This window comes from Centruroides vittatus, unplaced genomic scaffold (assembly GCF_030686945.1).
Source record: "Centruroides vittatus isolate TY-2023 unplaced genomic scaffold, ASM3068694v2 contig_349, whole genome shotgun sequence".
NCBI classification, from domain to species: domain Eukaryota; kingdom Metazoa; phylum Arthropoda; class Arachnida; order Scorpiones; family Buthidae; genus Centruroides; species Centruroides vittatus.
In genome coordinates this window covers 290800-313344 of record NW_027122172.1, presented here as the reverse complement: position 1 = coordinate 313344, position 22545 = coordinate 290800, and the positions used below count along the sequence as shown (strand labels likewise).

General features: G+C 36.4%; 1 protein-coding gene across 2 annotated transcripts in view; it reads right to left on the bottom strand.

Annotated features, from left to right (window-relative positions):
* Positions 1-4467: 4467 nt before the first annotated feature.
* LOC136974391 (cAMP-dependent protein kinase type II regulatory subunit-like) overlaps positions 4468-22545 on the bottom strand; it is a 30321-nt gene continuing 12243 nt past the window's right edge. For both annotated transcript variants that reach the window (XM_067269253.1, XM_067269254.1), the window contains exons 2-13: positions 19358-19390; positions 14485-14537; positions 14328-14411; positions 6765-6806; positions 6622-6686; positions 6391-6547; positions 5711-5812; positions 5542-5616; positions 5353-5418; positions 5217-5271; positions 5071-5139; positions 4468-4863 (exon numbers count right to left, since the gene is read on the bottom strand). In XM_067269253.1, the coding sequence (XP_067125354.1) occupies positions 4733-4863; positions 5071-5139; positions 5217-5271; positions 5353-5418; positions 5542-5616; positions 5711-5812; positions 6391-6547; positions 6622-6686; positions 6765-6806; positions 14328-14411; positions 14485-14537; positions 19358-19390 (932 nt within the window). In that variant the 3' untranslated portion in view covers positions 4468-4732. The remainder of the gene's footprint in view (positions 4864-5070; positions 5140-5216; positions 5272-5352; positions 5419-5541; positions 5617-5710; positions 5813-6390; positions 6548-6621; positions 6687-6764; positions 6807-14327; positions 14412-14484; positions 14538-19357; positions 19391-22545) is intronic.

Below are 22545 nucleotides of genomic sequence, written 5' to 3'. Positions count from 1 at the left end.
ATTGGCGTAATCGGACGAGGGCGGCCGAATATCTAGCGGGCGGCTAACGGCCCACAACCTCTCCGGGATATAAAGTCGGACTCTTTACGCGTGTGTCGCTTCTACCGGCTAAACCGGGTGAGGTTGGTGCTCCGTAAACCGCGTGCGCCAATGCCTATGTAATCTGGCCGATTGGAAACTGACCCGGTTTCGACATTCCTTCCGCCACCCAATTATTCGAATATACAATAGCGATCTTATCGTTTTTTTCACGCGTAGTATAGAAATTTGTAAAAGATACGTAATGCGGTTATAATAAAATATTAATTTTAATTAATGCGAAGAACGTTAAAATATGAAAATTTATATTTTATAAAATACGAGGGAAGGTCGTTGGAAGGTGGAATCGGCGCTTCCATCGCTTCCGATGACGGCGCGTCACTGCTCTAGTCCATCCTACGGACCGTATGTTGGCCGTGCTGGTCTAGGGTCCATTTGTACGCTCGTGGTGGCGGAAAAGACAAAGACGACGAGTATCTGACAAAAAACAGTTTATTTTAACATAAAATAAACATACAGAAAATAGTTTGCTTTAGGACAATCGGCCGTTCGGAGTCCCGGGCGTCGAGGTGGTTCTTCGATGGTCGATCGAAGGTGATCCCGGGACGGTGGCGTCGACGAGTCCGTAAGGCGCGGGGACGCGGTCTAACAAGTAAGTCCGAAGTGACGCGGGTTACGGGTTGGCGCGACAGACGAGAAATTGTCTTTTTGCGCGGTGACGCGGCGTTTCGGTTATTCGGAACGTTAACCGAGTGCCGGGTGTCCCGGATTGTCGGGGATTATATCGCTCTCCCTTCTTTCTTTCGTCCATTTCGATCGGTCGTTCTCCCTCAATTACGCTTCCCGAGTGGTCGGTCCCCGGCTACTAAACGTAACGAGACTCTTACCCGGAGCGCGAGAAAAGTCAAAATGGAAGACGAATTCGATGTTCCACCGATCGTAGGACGACTTCCTCCGCGATTTACGGTTTCTGCCCGGCAGTTTGATATAAACGACGGGTGTCCGACTACGAACGACTTTTTCCTATGTTTTTTAAACAAATAAATTTTTCTGTAAATTAACCGTTTTTTGGCGTCTTTCGTGACGGTTCGGACCCGTCCGGAACCTCTCATTTCCATAAAAGTTGTAAACGAATACTGGAAATGACAAAAATAAACAATTTGTATTTTAGTTGTAAAATACAAATAATACATACGTAATAGAAATTGATACGATACAAACGACGATAGAAAAACTTGTTTTTTTAATTTTTTATACACAAACTATTCGGCGATTTTTTTCTCAAAGTCGTTACTTACTTTATGATAAAAGTCGCCGGTCGTCGATTCCATCGACGTATTCGAAGGTTCTTTTTCTATGGAAAGCCGGCTAGCGACCACGATCTTTCCTCCGACCGAGTGTTCCTGGCCGATGTACGAATTTGCTTCGTGGTCGAAAAACTGCGCTCGACACACTCACGGCGGACGGTGATAGCGAATTCTTCGCAAAAAAAGTGAGTTACCGCGAAACACGTCAGAGATGAGTGATCGCGTGACACGCTTCGTACGCCTCCTCCGTCCGACGTGCCGTTCCGCGACGAAAACAAGCTTAAGCAACGGTGTCTTCGAACGGTGCGCACTCGGTAAGTATTCCTGTAATTTTTTGTTTACGGCACATTTTATATGGATTATTCCTTAAAAATTTATACCTGTTTTGGAAATGTTCCAGTCAAATTAGTCTAGAATCGATTAATTTTATGGACGAAAACCTTTCAAACAGCCGTACCCCCTAAACGGCACGAGTGCCATACTTTTTATGTCTAAGAGTTACGTGTCGATACAGTTCGGACACGAATATAAATATTGCGATTCGCTACGTAATTTCCCATAAAATTTACTTAATTTAAAGAATTAAAACACGCTTGAAAAAATTGTTTTTCGTAATTACTATTTACAGTATTTGTATAACAAATCTTTGATTATCTGATGCGTAATACCTTTAGAGGTTTTAATACTCGATCATTGATACGATCGGAATTAAAAATAGGATATGCCATTCATTGGTTTTTTTTACTAAAGCAGGCGTGGGTTCAAATTTCAGTTTCTATCAAAAATATCTCCTGTCCAGGTCTTGAATTGTTTGGGTAGAAAACCAGTAGATTAGGATGGGTTTAGTTCTTTACTAAGCATTAAAGACATTAGTGTTCCGCTTTCTATTATAACAACGTAATTGCTGTTTCTAACAAAGAAAGAAACTGAGAGCTAGAGAGAGGATCCAAACGCAGCTATAATATAAAGCCGAGTTCTAATCGTTATACTGTTTCCCAGGGCCGGATCGTGGCATAGACAAATGTCTAGGGTCCGGTCAAACTGTCTATTTCGAAAAGATTTGTAAATAAGATACTATATTTAAAAATTCTGAAAAGTAAAGTTTATTCGTATTTATATACTTAATTTAAATAAAAGCCAAGATAGTTTTCATCATCAATTCACCTCTTGTGGGTAAAATATTATATCGTTTAAATATTAATCAAAAAGGTTAAATTGAACAATTAATATTTTAAGGTAATGTTGTTATTGTATAACAACTGTTGTTAGGCATTTAATAAAATAAATTTCAATTTTTTTAAATTTATAAACAAACTGTTCAAACTTTTCTAGAAAAACTAAAATTTATTGTTGTATTTAAATATTTTTTATTAATAAAAATTTAAGATTTGTTTGTTTTTCACATTACTGTATTTAGTTTTGTTTTATATTTTTTGTGCGCTCTATTTCTTGTGGGAAAGGGAGTTGGCCCGGTAAGAAGAAAATGTCTAGGTCCCAAAGCGGGTTAATCCGGCCCTGCTGTTTCCTGACGATATTTATCTTCCTTTCACTAATACAACTAGCAAAAGGTGAGGTTTGAACCACAAATTTACAGAATTATCATCTTTTCGGGTGTACTATAGATTACTCCCTATGGAATTTCAAGACATTGATTATATATTTGAACTCAGGGGACCGAGACGAGTTCAACGGTACCATACTTTTGGACCGGAGACGAATAATGAAAAAGTTATCACACTTTTTCACTTACCATACTTTTTTAATGCTCTCACGCAGACGGCACCGTAGTTGCTAGTACTGCCATCTTGCGGTAAAGTCTGCAAACCGTGACGTCGGACTACGGTCATCTCCCGGAGCGTTAAACACGCGATACCAGAGCAGAGAGAGCGACGCGACTCCCTATCATCGCGCGATCGCCGGAAAAAAGAATGATAACTTTTTTATTTTTCGTCTCCGGTCCAAAAGTATGGTACCGTTGAACTCGTCTCGGTCCCCTGAGTTCAAATATATACCCAAACGCACGAAATTCCATAGGGAGTAATTTATAGTATACCCATATTTTCTTTTATACATTTAAAACCTTGGTGATAAATTACTGTTTATACCTTAAATATTTATTTACTTAACACTAAAGCAGCGTAAAAAGTCACTTAATGTAACAACGAGAAAAAATGTTTTAAAGAAATAAAGATAAAAAAGACGTTGAATCTTGTATTATATTTATTGAAATTTAACAATAAAACATACAAAACATTTAAACATTTCTTCTTTCAAATATCTTATATACAATTTCTGTTATTTACTTAATTATTATTTTAAATATTTGAAAATTAAATAGTTAAAAAATATCAAGAAAAATATTAAATTCAAAAAATTCTTCTTCTCGTCATAAATCGAGCTTTTATTTACAGTTAATATATTTATTTATATATATGTATATTAATTTTAATAAATTATTCCGTGTTCTTTGAACAATTTTCAACATTAATATTGGTGTTATTTTAATATAATTTTGGCTAATATTTGCACAATTCAACGAGAACAATTTGCAGGATGCAAATCCTTTGTTTATCTTCTTTAATTGTTAATTTATAGGAGGAAGACTTAAACTAATTTTTATTGAAATTTGATTAGTGAAGACAGTTTAGGACCCTTTATAACTTAAATTTTAAGTCTTAAAATGTTTCTTTTTATAGGTCCGACACAACTGTCAGATTTTCTCTGTACAAATTTAATGGATGCATTATTTCTGCTCAAACAAAGTTTTAAAAAAACGACTTTTCACTAAGCACACGTCAATTCCGGCATTACTCCGGCACATAAAATACAACGAATAACGTCGACTTTTACCCATCGAATATAATTTACCGACAGACAAAATAATAAATATACTTACGACCAAACTTAAACTTAGCATTCGAATGCATAGAACGTCGATTACCGCCAAAAAGTTCGCTTTCTCGACAACTTTTTTTAACGTCGGAACTTAGTTTACCTTTAAGTAGAATGGCTCGTGCATTATCGTAAGTTTATTATTGTTAATTATTAAATATCCTTAATTCCGATAACAAACTTTAGAAATATCGACTCTGTCGTATGATTTCTGCGGGGTTCTCTCTTATTTTTAAACTTAACTCCGAGTTATTACGCGAGACGTGAGAGTATAACGATTGAACTGCGTCTGAAATTTGAAAGCAATTCAATATTTAATTTAATTTACTTTTTCCATTCTAATATGCATCGTTCTAAAGAAATACTGCCTTATTAGTTATTATTATTATTATTATTATTTTGTTGTTATTTAACTCCGCGATGATCTTTTTAAAAGTGTATATCTGTGACTAGATGAATACCGAGCCAAAATAAACTCGGACTAAGTTAAATTATCATCGTACGTCACTGATATTGTCTTCCGAACCAAAAATGGCGATGACTTGCTTGTGATAATGATCCACGTTTCTTCTCATAATCTCCATACAAGGACCGAGTAGCCTCTCGAATGCTTGCACGTCTAATGCTGAAAAATTCGAGAGTATATTTAGAAAACCAAAAATCACAAATTAATAGCATCGGTGTCAGATTTATACACGAATTACGTAAGCTACAAGTTAGGGCCTCGTACTACTGTTTCGTGGAAGGCTGCGGAATCTCTTATACTCGATAACTTTTAGGGCTACGACGAGTCTAAATCTGAACCCGATGAACATATAATATAGTTCCTTACTTGCTAATTTAACAGTTCCTACTGCATATACTGATGCTGCTCTGGGTTTCTGTGCCACTAAGGCTAATTCTAAAGACAAAAATTATCTATCGTAAATCAAAATAACGTATAAATACATTATTTTTTACATTAAAAACTCGAATAACCTCCGAAATATCCTCCTTTTGTAAGTCTGGAAACTTCCACTTCTTTATCGCAACCCTGTAAGAGAAAATACTTCTCAAAAAAATGAAAAAATTGAGAAATTTATAAGAATAATAACATATTTTTTAATTTATTCACCTCTTTTACTATTGTAATTCTAACCGTTCCGTCTTCGACAAAATACATCTCCTCCGCCTCGTCTCCCTTCGGAAAGGAAAGATCATATTTTTATAATTTAAACTGAGTTTTTCGGTTCAAAAATTTATAAAATTACAACCAGATTTAAACAAATAATTGTAAAAATATATAAAATATTTTCTTTTTTACCTGTTTAATAATCCTATCTCCATCTTGGAATGTTTTTGGCATTAATGCGTCACACAAATTTAATCGTTCGTAGTTCTAAATTTTAAAAAATGTATATAAAAACACGAATTTTACGTTAAAAAATAGGTTTTCAACGCATAAATATTAATTAATTTAGAATTTTCCATACCTCTAAAGTTTTAAGCATGGGAACTTTTTCCAGTAACTGTTCGTACTCTTTTCTCTTCTTAAAAGCACTCTTCAGAACGATTCGACGAAAGGTCTGTCGATTCTGTTTATATTTTCATATTTATTATCTAACTAAGACGAACCCATAACGAGCGTACGGGATAATAACATTCCAATAAATATAAAGTTATATGCATCGGGCTGTGTTAAACGTTTTCGAGGCATCGGACATATATTAATGTGGCCCCGACGAGCTTAGATTAGATTAGATTAGACTAGGATCGTAACTCAATTTACGTCGCATCGAAGATATACTAATGAGATACGATACAACTTTACCTCGTGTATCTTCGATGCGATGCGAATCGAATACCTTTTAATTTATATTACTTTTAAAACTCTTGTTAAGCTTCTATGCAGTTTTACAGCCTACAACTATTTCCTCTTAAACAATAATCTCGTTAAAAACTATCGGTAATAAATTGAATTTACATCCAAAGTAAGATTTGAACTCGTGATAAATAAGGAACATCGTCAACTTTGTTCTAGACTGATAAAACGGTTGATATCAAATCGATTTTTTACAAGTTTAATTTTACATTATATATAAAATTTAAATTTAACATTTTCTGTCATTTAATTTAATTATCTGAATATATCGATGCGAATGAACATAGTTACCATTGCCCAAAGAGCTCCTTCGGATGCCGCTTCGATGGTTGCCGCTCTCGGCATGTTATACATGAGAGCCAACTCGCCGAAACTTCCCGAATTATTATACTTTCCAACTAAGACATTTTCTCCTTTATCATTTTTCACATAAATATTAAAAATACCCCTATTAAAAAGACAGAAAATTTTAGTTATTGGCCGAACGGCATCGGTTATACTCGTACGCGATCGATTAATTACCTGTCTATAACATAAAAGTTATCTCCATCGTCGTCTTGTCGAATGACGACATCGCCGGTTTCTACCTGATTTAAAAATTTCCACGTATATTAAGTTAATATAAAAATAGATTAATAAATTAATGCAACGTTTTATATACCTACTTTTCTTTCAAACATGGCATCCAAAACTTCTTGCATTTGTGGCTTAACAATTTAAAATAATGAATCAGTTTACATTAAAAATATATCGGATAGTTAATACTTGCTGCAAACAGAAACTTTGTAAATAATAATTTGCGAGTTTACAAATTAATGACTAATACTGTAGCGAATTTAGGCGTAGACAATCTAGGATTTTTATCTAGGGCTTTGCACTTTTAGGCAACCAAAAATATGCTGGTCCACGCTATATCTTATTCCGGTCGTCAGAATCAAATAATTGCTAAGATCCTAAACCTCGTACGATACGGAGTATTAAGTGATATAAACTTGACAATACGCAAACTTATATAAACAGTCTGTCACAATAATCTACGTACGGTATTACGTAATCTAAAGTCACCACCGCACCACTGAGATATCTGAAGTATAAATTTTAAGGTAAACGCAGAAAAAACTGAATAGAAAATAAAAATAACAGACAGAAAACACATGGACAAAATCTGGAGCTAAAAAACAATAAAAGTAAGAAAGACATCTCGTGTTTTTAGTTTTTATCTGCGTTATAAACTACCGGAATATAGTTTGTCGATTAAGATTTATACTTGGCAAATTACTTATTTATAATAATAAATAAGAGAACAATTAACTAAAAGATAGTTAAACGTTTACATCAATATATTAATTTGTTGAAAGTTTCGGTTAACAAAGCCACGAAATGAATAATTTATATCTTAAAAATATAATAATTTCTACGTGTAGCGCTTCCAATTTAAATTATATCTAATGATCTACGTAAAAACCAGGCTTACGTTAGTTATGTATAATAATAATAATATATTTGCGACTTAAATATTTATGAGTCTGTTACAAATCTATAATGAAATCGCGTATCAAAACTTTATAAACACAATCCTTAAGCCACTCTGCTAAATAAAGCATCTATTAGAAATGTATGGCATAAATACAAATTTATTTTAATTTCTAATGGAAATTTTTAACTTTAGACTTAAGTATTTTTACTTGTATATATTATTAATGCTTTTGAATCAGATATATTCAAACTATAAGTGATTTTATTCGTGGATTTTTCCTTTCATTATTTGAAAATATTTATACAAAACCTTGCCACAATTTTCGTAACAATTCTTTTACCGTGCCTGGTGGATTTGCAACAACTAATATAAACTTACTAATCTCACCAAATGCCCAAAATATTTCCGATTATGCATTAATTTATAAATCCAATCATTTGAATTGATTAAAATCATTCGCTGTAGTCACAAAGTCCCCATTCACCCTAATTAGAAGTTATCCGCGTGCCTCCTTTATGCACAAATTTTAATTTTTTTGCAGGCCCTTCCAGACTTTATCTTCGATATCGACAGTCACTAATAAATGTTTTTTAGTATTTTAGAATCGAGAAACTCTTTCCCGATACCCTCAAACAAATTGTTGTATGTTAGTGAACTTTGTATGATGCGCGAGTCTGAACTTTCGGCAAGTGGTACGGTATCAGATCTTGTCCAATCTGTTATTTCTTGTAGTTACCATAAAGATTATTCTAACGAGACCCGAGACCCGAGACCCCATCTTGTGCTTATTCGCAGATTACTACATATTATTATAAAATTTAAAAACATTGATTTTTGTTGAAAATAATACAGATAACGCTATTTCCAAAGGAAAATAATGATTAGAAATAATTTTTAATATTTATGTTTAAAAAATATACTTTATAGAAACATTTCTGAATAATGTATAGATTAGACAATTAAATATAAGATTGTGAGAAACTGGGGGCAAAGGAGGGTTCCCTATCGACCGCTCACTTTGTCACCGGATGGCCATTTGCTAAATTGTCGTCGGGATTGCGAGATCCTTCCGACGTCGAGACCCGACACCAGTTAGGATAGTTAAAAGATCGCCTCCTCACTCGCGAATCATAAACGAATCGCTATTTTGGAAAAAAACCGGCACAACTCAAAAAAGTGCCATTTCCAATTACGTCATAATCAAAACAAAAATGTAGTCAATTTTTATGTGGAAGAGTGTCACAAAAGTAACTTGCGTATTCGGCCACTAGGGAGCAGTTATGTCGGTGTTGAATAAGGGATAGGTAATATTCAGTTAAACTTTGGTTAAAATCTTTAAATGGGATTTTCTCGAAACTACTAATTTTGAGTTGTGCCGGTTTTCTTCCAAAGTAGCGAAATGTCGAACAGGAGGGATGATTCGACTGTTGAGTCGGGAGCGCACTGGCTAAGTTGATAGGAGTCCAAAGTCCGAAAAATGGAGTCGACACCAGGTTTCAACGAGCTAATATATTTAATATATATGATATAAACCTAGATTACGAGAACTATGTAAAAGATTACACGAAACATAACTACATACTAAGCGTAAGCGTGGCGCTGGCGAGGTTCTTAGAAAATCGTTCCCGTTCTATCTATGTATAAGGAAAGAGAGAGTTTACGTGTGGAAGTACGACCACACGTAACGTGTTCGTACTCGATGTTTATGGATCCTATTTCAGTAGTCTGTAGGCTGTCCGGTAGAGCTTCTTCTACGCTCTGGTGGGTATGTCCGTCTGAATATGGCGAGACTAGCCGTCGTTTTCTGTGATAATGGAGAGGCTACAGCGGTGTTTCCCAACGTGGGGCCCACGCCCCACAGAGGGGCAATTTGATTGTAAAGGGGCAATTCGAAAATGGACTCATCCAGAGTTTAAGTTAACCGTATAGCCGCTGTATGCCATATTTATTGTAAATATTGATTTAAGTTAGTTTTAATTTTATTTGTTCTTTATTTCCCTTTTCTTGTAGAACTTTCCTTTATAACCCTTTTTCCTTGGGGTGGGATTAACAATTCTGAGAACAAAGCGACGAACAAGGCCCCGAGGCCGGTGAAAGAGGAGAAAGGACATCCTTTGCCCAGACCTCGAGGTGAGCAGACGTGAGTTGCCGTGTTCCAGGTCGCGTTTGGCAATGACTGGAAACTGCAAAAGACTTTGATGAAAGGATTGGGTTTTATCGTGGTTACAATAAAACAGTGTGGCAATTAAGTGCAAGAAAAACTTCAACGAACGCGACAACGAGAGACCTTCCAAAATAGTTCAACGTATATGTTGGGGGCATAAGAATTTTAGAAAGGCTTAGGAGGGGCATAGCACTAAAAAGGTTGGGAAACACTGGGCTAGAGCCTTGAGGGAGACCGCTCTGGAATATGGTGAGATTGGAGCCTGGGTTCTACGCAGTGTTGCCGTTCCTAGTACTACATTTGTACTTTTCGGCTACATTTTGCTTTTTCGAGTAAATTGAATGTACACTTAGTTTTTTAGTACATTTTGAGTACATCATAATATTTCAGTACCATTTATGGTACAAAATAATATTTTATGCCTTAATTAATAAGAAAATGCGAAAAAAATTAGTTCAATAAAGTCTCACTAGTGTCACTACTCGTTAATTTGAATTACCCAATCACAACATGCACGTGGCGTACGTCGGTGGACGTCAAAAACATAGACAGTTTCACGTGCAAATGTCTTGACTCGGTGGTCCTCTTTCACACGTGTGTCACACGTTTCAGTCGTCTGCACATTCTCATCAGGACCTCGACAAAATTTTTCACGCCACGTGGTCCAAACAATTCGAATCCGTCAAACAAAAATAATGGACAGGTAAGGAAATCAACGATTTTAAACTTTTGTCGTCAATAATATCAAAATATCGGTTAAGTCAGAGTCGAATTATTACAGAAAATAGTTTTGAAATTGTACGAGTATAAATAATATAAATACTGTTATATTATTTTTTACCACTTATTATGCGAGTTCCTGAATTTTTTTATCTTTAGCCTTGGCTTCTAGTGTGGCTTTGTATGGGAAATTTAGTTTTCTTCTACTAGTTGTTAGTTGCGGCCAAATCAAACCATAGCTAAACACGATCGGGAACGAGATCGGCAACACTGCCGAAGATGCCCCAATAGTCACGATTTAGAAACATTAAGTGGAACCCCGAGAATAGGGTACTAAGCCACGATCTGGTCACGTGAATAAGTTAATGTTTTATCCTTCTAACAGGAAAAAAAACTTTCGTTATTATGGAATTATAACAAAACACGCCAATTCTATATAAATGGAAGCAAAATATTATACGAAATTGAATGAAACAGACAACTTATTTGATATTTCAACTACGCTCGTCGGAGAACAACGCAGACACCACACTAAACAAGCCGTCATTAAAACTCATCTGTCTAGCCTCTAAAGAAAGTCTCCTTTTATTTTATTTAAAAGAAAATTTAATTGACGAACTTGCCCCGACCTCCCCTATATATATTGGCACGTAACCAAAGTATTTATGAATATGAATTTGAAATAAGCACAAAAACTTAATATGATGGTATATTAATATCAAAAGCAACCAACCATAGAAATAGTACATTTTTGAAAGGAGATTCAGTACGTTTTGAAATTTCATTGCGGCAACACTGGTTCTACGGTCGAGTCTTCGGTGTCCACCCTGCAACTCAAGTTCGAGCTCCTTTTATCCTCAGGCGTGGGAAAATGATCGGGTGATCGGCTGTTTGGAGAAGAAAGTTGCAGGTGTGAGGTCGTAGGTGAGCCATTGATGACACTAAGGTGTCGTTTAAATGGAGCTGATAGTATAATACAGTAGAGCATCGTTATCCGAAAACCGGTCAACCGAAAGCTTTCCGGTCGGACCGTGTCGTGCCGAATCGGACGTTTTTGATACTGGATTAACTTCTAAAGCATAATTTTTTTGTTTTTATATTTTTCAATATATTTATTTTGTTTGTACAAAATAAAGAAATAATTTTTAACGATACGACAGCCTCGATTATTATTATGAAAATTTTCGTTAGGCTTAAAGTCGACGAAAATTCAACGCGAAGCGACACGCAACGGAGAAAAATCTCAACACGGGATAGGTTAAAAATATTTTTTCGTACATAATCGGTTATCCGAACAACACCAGTCCCCAATCGATTCGGATAAACGACGCTCTACTGTATTTAGTTTGAGACTCGTTAGATTCATCCTGTTTACTTGTTGGAAGGTCGACTTCCCCCATTTTAACAATAGATTGTTATAATTTCGTAACAGTTGTTGATGAAAAGGGTGACATTCAATCCTTTTTCTGTCCAATGTTTTCTTAACGATCTGTTGTGTATGTAAACCTCCAGGAGATAACCCACCGAATTGCCTCTTGACCTAGTTAGGCGCACCCCTGACCTTTGTCGTGTTTCTTTGTCTTCAGTCAGTCCCGCATTAGCTGTGGTGACACTTAGACCCGGAGGCACATGTTACGTTTGTATTATCACAAAGTTACATTTTTTTAATAATAAAGTTAATTTTATACGTTATCGAGTAGTCGTTTATTTCACGATCGCGATGGAGAAATATGTTCAGAATTTCCTTAAAGTATAGAAAAATCAGGTCCTCAATTTCGCAAGATTAAACTTTCATACAATTGACATAAAAGATAAAAATGTATATTATTAGATGTATTTGGTTCCAACTCAATCATAAAATTCTTAGAATGAATTATGAAAGATAGAAATGTAATACAGTATTTTATTATGTGAATTTCATTATGACCCTATTTTTGAAAACGAAGAGTAGGTTTATGCAATTGAATTTATATGAGCTATGCTTATGTGTGACAAGTATAATATTTTGATGTTTAAGGAAGTTCTGTACTCTAATTTTAGATTTATCACAGAAGGATGGACTTTTTCAAAAGTATATAAAGTTTATTTTAACACTCGAAAGTTGAACTATTAAATATATGCTTTTAAGGAAGTACAGTGTTTAGTGGAATTAGTTTCCAAGCAATGAACAATGGCCCAGGGTGGAAATCCTCTAACTGGCATATAAATAAGAGTGTGACAGGTTATTCGATAAAATGTGAGACCAATATCCCAGAAAATATGATTTCAACTTAACAATTATGATTAAATTATGTTGCAATTTACAAATTTACAATTAATACACCGGTTGCAATAATTTTCAAAGCAATCGCAATAACCCAATCAGAATAACCAAATGATAATGTCACGAAATTCTCTCAAAACTAAACTTAAATAAAAAGAATAATGATTGAGGAAAGAACTAATAGAATAGAATTATAAAGGAAAAATTTTGGCAAAAAGGGGTTGGTTACCTGCAGCCCCGTGGAGAGAAAGCACAAGCTCCGGTGAAACCTTTGGGCCCTTCAGTCCCTTCTAACCACATTTCCCTACTATCTATCCTAACACTCAACTTACCAGTCTTTTTATTTTGGGTTGATTTTTCGTGTTCCCTCCTCCATACGCCATACTGACATATCCTTGCAAAGAAGCAAAGAAATTTACTTAAAAACCAGACTGGGTCCCATTGCTACATCTTACTCCCCTCTCATTAGATCCAGATCCAGAGGCTACCCGTGTGGGGATAATAGCGCTTCAATCGAGTCAATCAAAAGACCTATTTTGTCTCCTCTTTCCTTCACCATTTCGATAAGTCTTTGCAGTCAGTTTCGCTAAATTTTTCTTATCCAGGCTCCTTTTCATCCTCGATCACCACCTTATACATTTCCTTCTCTTCTCGTCATTTCTGTCCAACTATTTCTTTTTTCCTTTTTCTTTTCTTTTCTCACTTTCCTTCTCCCGTAGTCGTACATGCCTTTACCCCTTATCTCCACCTGTCATCGTGCGAGCCGAACAAAAATCATCCGAAGATGCCAACCACGAGACAAGTGTGGTGTTACACCATTTTAACTATATTTTATTTTTTGTAACGGTTTGTCCTCGGTAGGGGGAGCCATCCTTACCTTTCGTCGAGGGTATTTAAGGTGGACACCTTAAGTACCCCTCAACGAAAGCTAAGGACGGCCCCGTGTTTCTTACCATCGTTTTGTCGCGCGACTCACCGGGAGAGAGTGAAGAGGACCAGCGAGCGAGGACTACGAAAGTGGAAGTGTACAGAACTTTATTTTTATCCGTTTGCATCAACATTTTTGGGGACAACTCTTCCGAACGAACTACCTCGGGACTTTTCTATTAATTGGATCCGACAAGGTGAAATAGTTAGTTCTGCGCTAAAACAAGAAAATCGGGAAAATTTTGTAATTTTAACTTCACGCGCTTAATATTGTAGTCGTGTTGTTTTTTCGTTGTACAAATTGAATTGGATTCCCCGTAGTCTGGTACTATCGGAAATTACGCGAGAAACAGAAAAGCGGGAGTATGTATATTTAAGTTTATAGAAATAATAATCCAAAGAGTTGTTGCCACGGGTTCTGTTCTTAGAATAGAATACAAGGATCTTCTCTGCCATTGACGAGTCGAATTTATTTCTCAACATTCGAGTCATTTAGAAAATGAATAAGTGTAAGAAAACAGCATTTGCATTAATTTGCTTAACTCGCATCGAAAATGAAAATAAATATCTCAAACATAGTTTTGGAAAACTCGGAGTATAAACCTCTTTCACGTACATTCGTGTGTATTTATAATGGAAAAACTTACTTTAAATAAACTATAAATATCTAATAATACCTGATCTAACGAACGAAACAATAAGATATCCTTGATCGCTTCTCCCAATCTCTGTCTTTGCTCATCCGTTTTCGGATGGACGATCTGTAAATTACAATTCGTGTAGCAGTTTCACTTTAATATTAAATTATGTAATATTTTGAATTTGAAATTTAACCTTTTCGGCCTCGTCGTCGTCGTCCTCTTCGGGATTATACTGTTCCGCAAACACTAGAGAAACAAAAAAATATTATTTATGCCTATCAGTTTTTCTAAGCTCTCTCGCGCTGTCATTTTAATATTTATACATTGTGGATGAAAATTAGAATTTTCTTTTTAAGATCTTTTTATAAGAAGCAAATTCCAATCGGTGAAAAGTTAAATTTGAAAGCATTCTGCATTGAATGGATGTATTTCAGTTAAATATACCGACGAAGCGGTTCGAATATATAAGGATTTCAATGTACGATATATAGAATCTCAAAAGATTCTTTATACGTAGTGGCCGAATTGCGGCTCCGATGTATCGGGCCCCGATTTAAGACGAAAATAAAGGACAGCGTAAAACGAGATAAGACGCGCTCGCACTTTTATTCTTTCGCTTATATCAAAAACATCTAAACTCATTTTTAAAGAATAATTTATAAAAAATTTCAAATTTATCACATTTTTAAATGCGTTTTACAATAATTTGAATAATTCAAAATAAATTGCGTATTTCCAGAAGATCGTCGATATTCGAGCATTATTGTTTGTTTACGAATGAATGAGATTTTTCTGATAAATGCTAGAAAATTGAATTTTATTAAAAGCTTGTGAAAAATACGTTTATTAAATTAAAATGATTATATTTCTAATCGATGAAAAAAGTAATTGCATTCAATTAAATAAATTTATCGTTTCATTTCTGAAAATAAAATAAAAATAATAAAATATTGTATTGGACCTATTATTTTTCTATCGATTATCTGTAAATTCGATGATTGTTTTTAATTCTGTAATATAAAAATATAGCAAAAATATTCTAAAAACTTTCTTATTTCTTCATTCTCTTTTCGTGTACATTATATGATTGTATGTATTGAAATTGCAAAAGAGATAAATCTGAAAAGACTTTACGTACTTGTTGCGTATTAAAAGACGTACGCGACCGAGATTCTTCGCAATATAGGCCTACGCTACCGTATTGTCTCGGTTCCGCCTTTCTTTCGTCCTCGTTTTCCGTCGAATCGATTATAGCATCTCGACGTCAAAAACTATAAATTCTTTCGCCGTATAATCGTACGCGTATCGTAACTGTACGCATTCGCCGTGTTTACGCCTAATCGAACAATATACTCTAATACGAAATAACATAAAAAATACGTCTTTTATTCGCGTCTACTTCTAAAATTCGGTATCTCGTCGGTCTTAAACATTAACGTTAAATTGAGGTTTTATCGCGTACTACATAATTTATATTTTGATTTATCGAGGTTCGTAAGCCATCCCTGTGTCTGCGGCACTTAGAAAAATCAATAATAACTACGTATTTTTAGTTACGGTTGGCTTTAATATCTATAAATAGCAATTTCGAACCTATTCTATAATATAATGTATTATTAACATTTATATAAAATAATACGCTTTAATGAAAATATATAAAGCCGTATATAGGCCCGTAGTATACAACCTAAAGGCACTTTTGCAAATATATCTTCGAGCCATCCTACGCGGATAAGCCAATATTCTTCGATATTTATGTAATTATCTTAAGAAGAAATTACGAATTTGTTGATTTTATTCTTAGTAAACAATAAATTACCGTATCTACTTTATACCCAGTGAGATGTTCTTTTTATCTCGTAACTATTGCTTTTCCTCTCTAAATTATTTAGTCGCTCTATCGTAGTATGTAGGAAATTTTGTAAAGCGTACGCGTGCCTACCAGATAATCTACAATGAAAATAAGAACAAATATCTGTAGAATAATTATTATGTATTGTATTTAAAGTAAAAATACATCTTTCGTAATTGCAAAACACCGAATGTTATATTTTAAAATTATATTTAAATATAATGTATGTTTAAAATTTTTCAATAACGATAGCAAATTTTTGAACCTTTTACAAAAATTACTCTTAGGCCAGGAACACACACGCCTAAAATCTAGCATAAAACAGAAAACGTAAACATTTTTCTGAAATTTTGGCCGAAACACAACCGAAAAAAGGGTAGAGCGCGTCTCTACTTTTTACGCCAAAATTCCTCCGATAAAGAGAAGTCTTTTCCGCCACGTCGAAGTAGACGCGCGCTTTTTATTCTAACAATGGCGGCAACGAGGGTTAATCCTACAATCGCGACGGTCTCGAAACAACGAAAAATAAACGAAATAGAGGAGTTTATCGAATCCGTTAGACCACGTCGGTGTCGTGTATAAAGAAACTGTATTTAAACAACGTTTACGGATGGCTATAGGTGCAAAATTTCAAACAACGGGTAGGTCTAGTAGAATCGATATATAGGCCTAGTATTTAGATCACACGTTCTTTATTTGAATTCGGAATATAAGTCTATTAATTTAAATTTTCTATATTATAACGGAGAAAAAATGGAAAGTACGAAGGGATAAATAGCCTATACGAGAGGAAAAAATTAATAAAATTAGCACCGTTAGTGGCGGCGGTGTTTCTAGTCGGCCAGAATTTTTTCGTACGCGTGTTCTGGCATAAAAGCGTAAAGCCTGGACTCCACATTACCGGAATCCGCGACGTAATCGTAAAATGGAAAGCCAAACTGACGAAACTTTCAGTTTTGGAACGTTCAGTTGGACAGAAACAAGACTGAAAGCGGAGTTAAAAATTATTTAACTTTTCCGTTTTCGTTCTGCGCTTCTGTCGTGCTGCAACCAATAAAAACGCAAGGATTTGTGACGCGTAGTCACGTGTATTAGTCACGTGTAGTTTGTTGTCGTAATGGCGGAAAGTGCAGCGAAAAGGACGAAGAAACAAATAGATTTGGAATTATTCATCGAAGAATTTAGAAAATACAGATGTCTGCACGACAAAAAATGTAAATAATTCAAAGATTATTAACAATTTCGTTGTTGATAAATGCAGAGAAAGCGTCATCCATGTTCGACTCTACGACAATTACAGAACTGATCAACAGATGGCGCATTTCCACGTAAAGTTCATTTCGATGCTAGTAGCGTCAAGGTAAAACGAAAACAGAACTGAAATGAAAACGCTGTATGTTTCAGTTCCGTTTCTGAGTTTCTGTTTTCAGGTAATGTGGAGTCCAGGCTTAAAACAGAAACCGAACCGAAAGCCGATTTCTGATTCGGTTTTCTGCCGCACAATTTTACGCGCGTGTTCCCGGCCTTACATCAATTCGGGAAGAGTTATTTATTTTATTATTAAATACTGTTCAAAAACATTGTAAGGATATTAAAATATCCTTAATCGATTAATTTATAAAATGAAATAAAAATTGAATAATATCCCTCAGACGGAGTAAGAATGATTCTGCCGTCTGTGTTTCGTTTCTTCAAAATTTCAAATATTTTTGGTTTAAATATATATTTTATATATTTATATCATTATTTAATAACTCTTTTCTGTTTTTGTTGCAAGTTTTTCCAAAAACCTGCATTACTATCGAAACAGAGCGCTTAATAATTTAAAGATAAGAACAAATAGCTTTGTTATAAAATAAATATTTTATTATTAATTCTAAATATAAATAAATAAAATTGCTTCCGAATCTCTTCGGTGCACGAAATATCCGAAGTCGTTAAAACGAGTATTTAATGTGTAACGGGATATCCCGGCAATATTTGTAGCCCAATCTCTAAACGTTAACTTAAAACTTAAGTGGGTGGCGAGGACATAGAACAAAATTTTACCATACCGGAAACTCGAAGCTATTAATTTAAATTTTAAAGTGGTTCGATCCGATACCGAAAAATGCGGGAGAATTACTAAAATGTAAAAATGTTTTGATTTGGTCATCGAAAGAATTGACTTTCGAAGAATACGGGGACTAATCGCATTCTATCAAAGTGAAACGCTTTGATATTAAAAGTGACGTGTTGTGTGAAAATTATAAACTTTTAGATTCGATTTAAAATTATACGATGACACGCATCGAGTCTATTTATAAGCCATAATGCCCGTCTCGGATTTGTATTATATCTCCTAACCGATCCAAATAAAGTTTTTTCGAGTTTCGTTTTGGAGATTGCGTAAAGTAAATTATTCGCCCGGGTCGGGTGTCGGTTAATCCTCGCAGACGGAACAAAAGACGCGGGACGCGCTCGAGATCGAGGTGGACGTGGCGACCGGGAAGGACCGAAGCCACGCCGATTCCGCCCGGCGTATTATCGACTTTATCCGTACCGCTAAAATATAAGATATAATACGGATCTAATATTAAGGATACGGAAAATAATAGTCTACGTTTAAATTAGTGCTGCGAAATGCATCGATGCTTTTTATTTCGAATATCTCGTCCCTTCGATGCCGGCCGCAGAAAGTGGTGATGTTCGTATAAGTTAGTACAAAATTTTGTATGTTGAAAAGCTTGTGTATTTTTAAGTATCCTTAAGCTTTCCATTTCACCTCTACGGTTACACTATAAACGGGTATTAAGATATCGGCTAACGTTACGCCTTTAAATGCTGCTTTGTTATTTAGCGCATTTCGCTAACACTCGAGAAAATAGGGATTTCCCAAATTCCTTTGTTAATAATTTAAATTGGATATTATGTTTCGTATCTATTATCGACAGTCAAACAATTTCGAACAGATTTTGCCGGATACCTCTTAATGTTGGCCAGTCGAAAGTGACCTTTCGATTAGTTGGCAAATCCTGCTCGATCGATTGGCGAGTTTAGTTTTTTTAATTAATTATGTTTATTATAACCAACACTAAAATTCGTTGTAAAACTTCCAATTTTTAATATACAGTAACAATGTATAAATACGGGGTTGTCCGACAGTCGGTTACGCGAGATTATTTTTTTGACGTTCGGGCACCCTGTATTTAAAAGACTAAAAAAAGAATATTACCTGATTTTCTTCTTGTATATTTATTTGCAATATCTGAAAGAAAAGAAAAGAATATTTTACAATAAAAAACACCACAAATTAAAGATACAAAACTTATTTATTCGATAATATTTTTTGATAAATCTATTTTTTCATAACCTCGATATAATGCAAAATTTTGTATCCGTTAATCGTACGATTACAAAATAAGTTTTCGTCTTTGATCGCGTAATCTCAAAAATTACAATAATCGAGATATTTATGGGTATTTTTTCTGTGTGTGTATACGAGAAAGGTACTGTGGCAGTATGCCGTATATTAAGTATATTGTATAAATTTTTATCGTATTTTATTCTAATCTTTCACCGTCCCTTTGTTCTCGCGTATGTTTTGTTTCCTTATTCCGAGAATTTCGACAAAATCCTTCCGACGTAGAGTGGGGCAGAAAAGACAATAGAGGAAGAAAAACCCCGAGGGAAAAACTCGGGCTAGCTAAGCACTTTTTGACCGGACGCGGGAGAGACGAGACGTGTAAAAGGAAGGCACTGGATTGTTTTCGGCAGACGACGAGGGTTTGAGAAAGTGGTGTTAGAGATAGAAATGCGTATAAAAGACATTATTCGTAAGTGTTACGGGGACGACTTCTCGGAGATTGTCCCTCGTCGTAAAGACTTAAGGAGCGGTTCGGCGAAGAAAAAGAAACTGGCTCGGAGGAAAAGGATCGGATCCAAATCGAAGTATCGAAAGAACATTCGAGGCCATTGGACGTCCCTTTCCTAAGATTCTTCTTTTTCCCTCTTCTATCTATACGTATATTGTAATATTTTAGTTATAAGTAGGTTAATACTAGGTTAAGAACGCAGCCCGTGATTGAAAATTTTCCGTACCATCGCGTTTTGTTATCACCGAAAAATAGAATTTTGACCGCGGCTATTTCGTGCAAAGAAACTCCGTGTATATCTGTCTGGCGAAAGGAAAACGAGAGACTTGTCTAAAAGTTGGAACCCGCGGAAAATTTTGTTCGAATACGAAAATAAAGTTTTTTCTTTTGTATAATGTACTTCGTAGCGGCCGGATGGCCGAGCGGTCAAGGTTAGCAGCCTGCCGCCCTGGGGGACCCGGGATCGAATCCGGACGGGTCGAAAAATCCCCAGGAATTTTTCCGGGGGGTGGTCCGTCCGGATATGTCGGTCCCCGTCCCTCACCACCCGGCCGCCCCATTGTGAGCCTGGCCGAGCCCATAATGGGCTTGCTTTTTTTTAACTCTTTCTGCCCTGTGGGCACTAAGAGGGCCTCTTTTTAGAAGGCCCATTATGGGTTCGGCCAGGCCCACAATGGGGCGACCGGGTGGTGAGGGACGGGGCCCGACATATCCGAACGGACCACCCCCCGAAAAATTCCTGAGGATTTTCGACCCGTTCGGATTCGATCCCGGGTCCCCCAGAGCGGTAGGCTGCCACCTTGACCGCTCGGCCATCCGGCCGTCATAATGAGCTTGCTATAAGAGGCCCTCTTAGTGCCCACTGGGCGAAAAGAGTTACAAAAAAAAAAAAAAAAAAAAAAAAATATACTTTGTGTAAATCTGTTTTGCTACGAACACTTCGCAGTACAAAAATAGTTTTTACGTCTCGACATTTAAATCTCATACTAAATGCAATGGAACGATTTTATGTACGAATGTAACTCTCGATACGACAAAATAATCCATTTTGACTTTATAACAATACGACAAGATAATCTATGTTTGAAACTATCGGCAATGTAACGAGAAGATACGGTTTGAGTCCTACTTTTTTCATTTTTGACTTTCCATCCGAAGAACACTATGCGAGGGCCCGTTAAATCATGCGCGTGATTGATTCGGTCAACACCACAATGGAGAGAGCCAGGTAGTGAGGGATGGAGCCCAATATATTCGGCACTTGCCGGGGTTGCATTGTCTGGTTTGTTCTCGATGGCTAAAACAGTAGGCTAACGCCTTAAAACATCCTCGGACATCCAGCCGTCGGAATCCGGTACTAATGCAGCAAGATAATCCGTTTGTGTTCTATCAGCACAATAAGATAATCTATGTTTGATGCTCTAATAATGCGATAGGATAAGTTCAATAGTAGAGGTTGCAGAAAGAAATCAAAATGTCTTATAAAATTTTTAACTGCCCGAGACACGGTAACGGCCGCAGACTACGAAAAGGAGGACGCAAGCTATAAAAAAAGGCATCGTACATTATGCGAGGAACTTGGAACTGTACGATTCGTCGTCAGATCGGCGTACTCCCACGAGGTGGCGCCGGTTGCACTCGGGGCTAACGCGGCCTCGAAAACAAGGAATGGGATTTAGGTCTACATACGACTCAGTTGCGTGGCTCGATGGAAATAAATAATATCGTTCATTAGTTGGACCGCAACTCGAAAAAACTGTAGACCTATAAATTCCCAATATCGTCCGTTTGTCTGTCTGTCTCTCTTTTCTTAATCTCGACAACGGTGTTAAATAAACGAAAATCAAGAATATGTGGGAAACGCCGGGAGGTAGGACGGAAGTCGGACCTCCTTGTTCTCGGCGAATAGGTCGGCAAGACCCGCCCCACTGTCAAGGATGGCTAATTTTGCGCGATATCCCGACTTGTCGGGATCGGTCAGTTACTTGTCAGGTCGAGTGGAGGAGTGTGTGTGGGGTCGTCGATAAAGAAAGGCAATATCCGTATAACAGGACAACACAGATAATGGTTTATTGGAACATAGGAACTACTACAGAAACGCTACGCATCCCGTCCCTAATCGCGGGAGAGAGAGAGCTCACAATGGTTAGGGGATTCATACCTCTCGGTGATCGTTTTTGATCGAGGATGTTCGTCGACTCGGGCGTTTTCCTGGCGGTTCGACGGGTGGGCGGCAGGATTGGCTTGTCGGCGGAGGCTTCGGCGTCTCGACTTGGCTTTCGAATCGGATACGGTGTCGCCGAGCAGTTCGTTTTCTTCGGACGTCAGCTACCCCGTTCTTAGAGATCTCTCCCCTATTTATACTCTAAGTCCCTTCCGCCACGATCACCAATCGCGATAGAGGATGACGACTTGAATTCCGTGACTCGGGTCGGATCCCGAGAAGGAGGGAAGTGAGTTTGACGGCGGAAGATTGTACACCCTTCGAAACTTGATCGTTATCGCGGATCTCGATCGTTATCTCCCGAGAGGACTTCGAAATAATTAA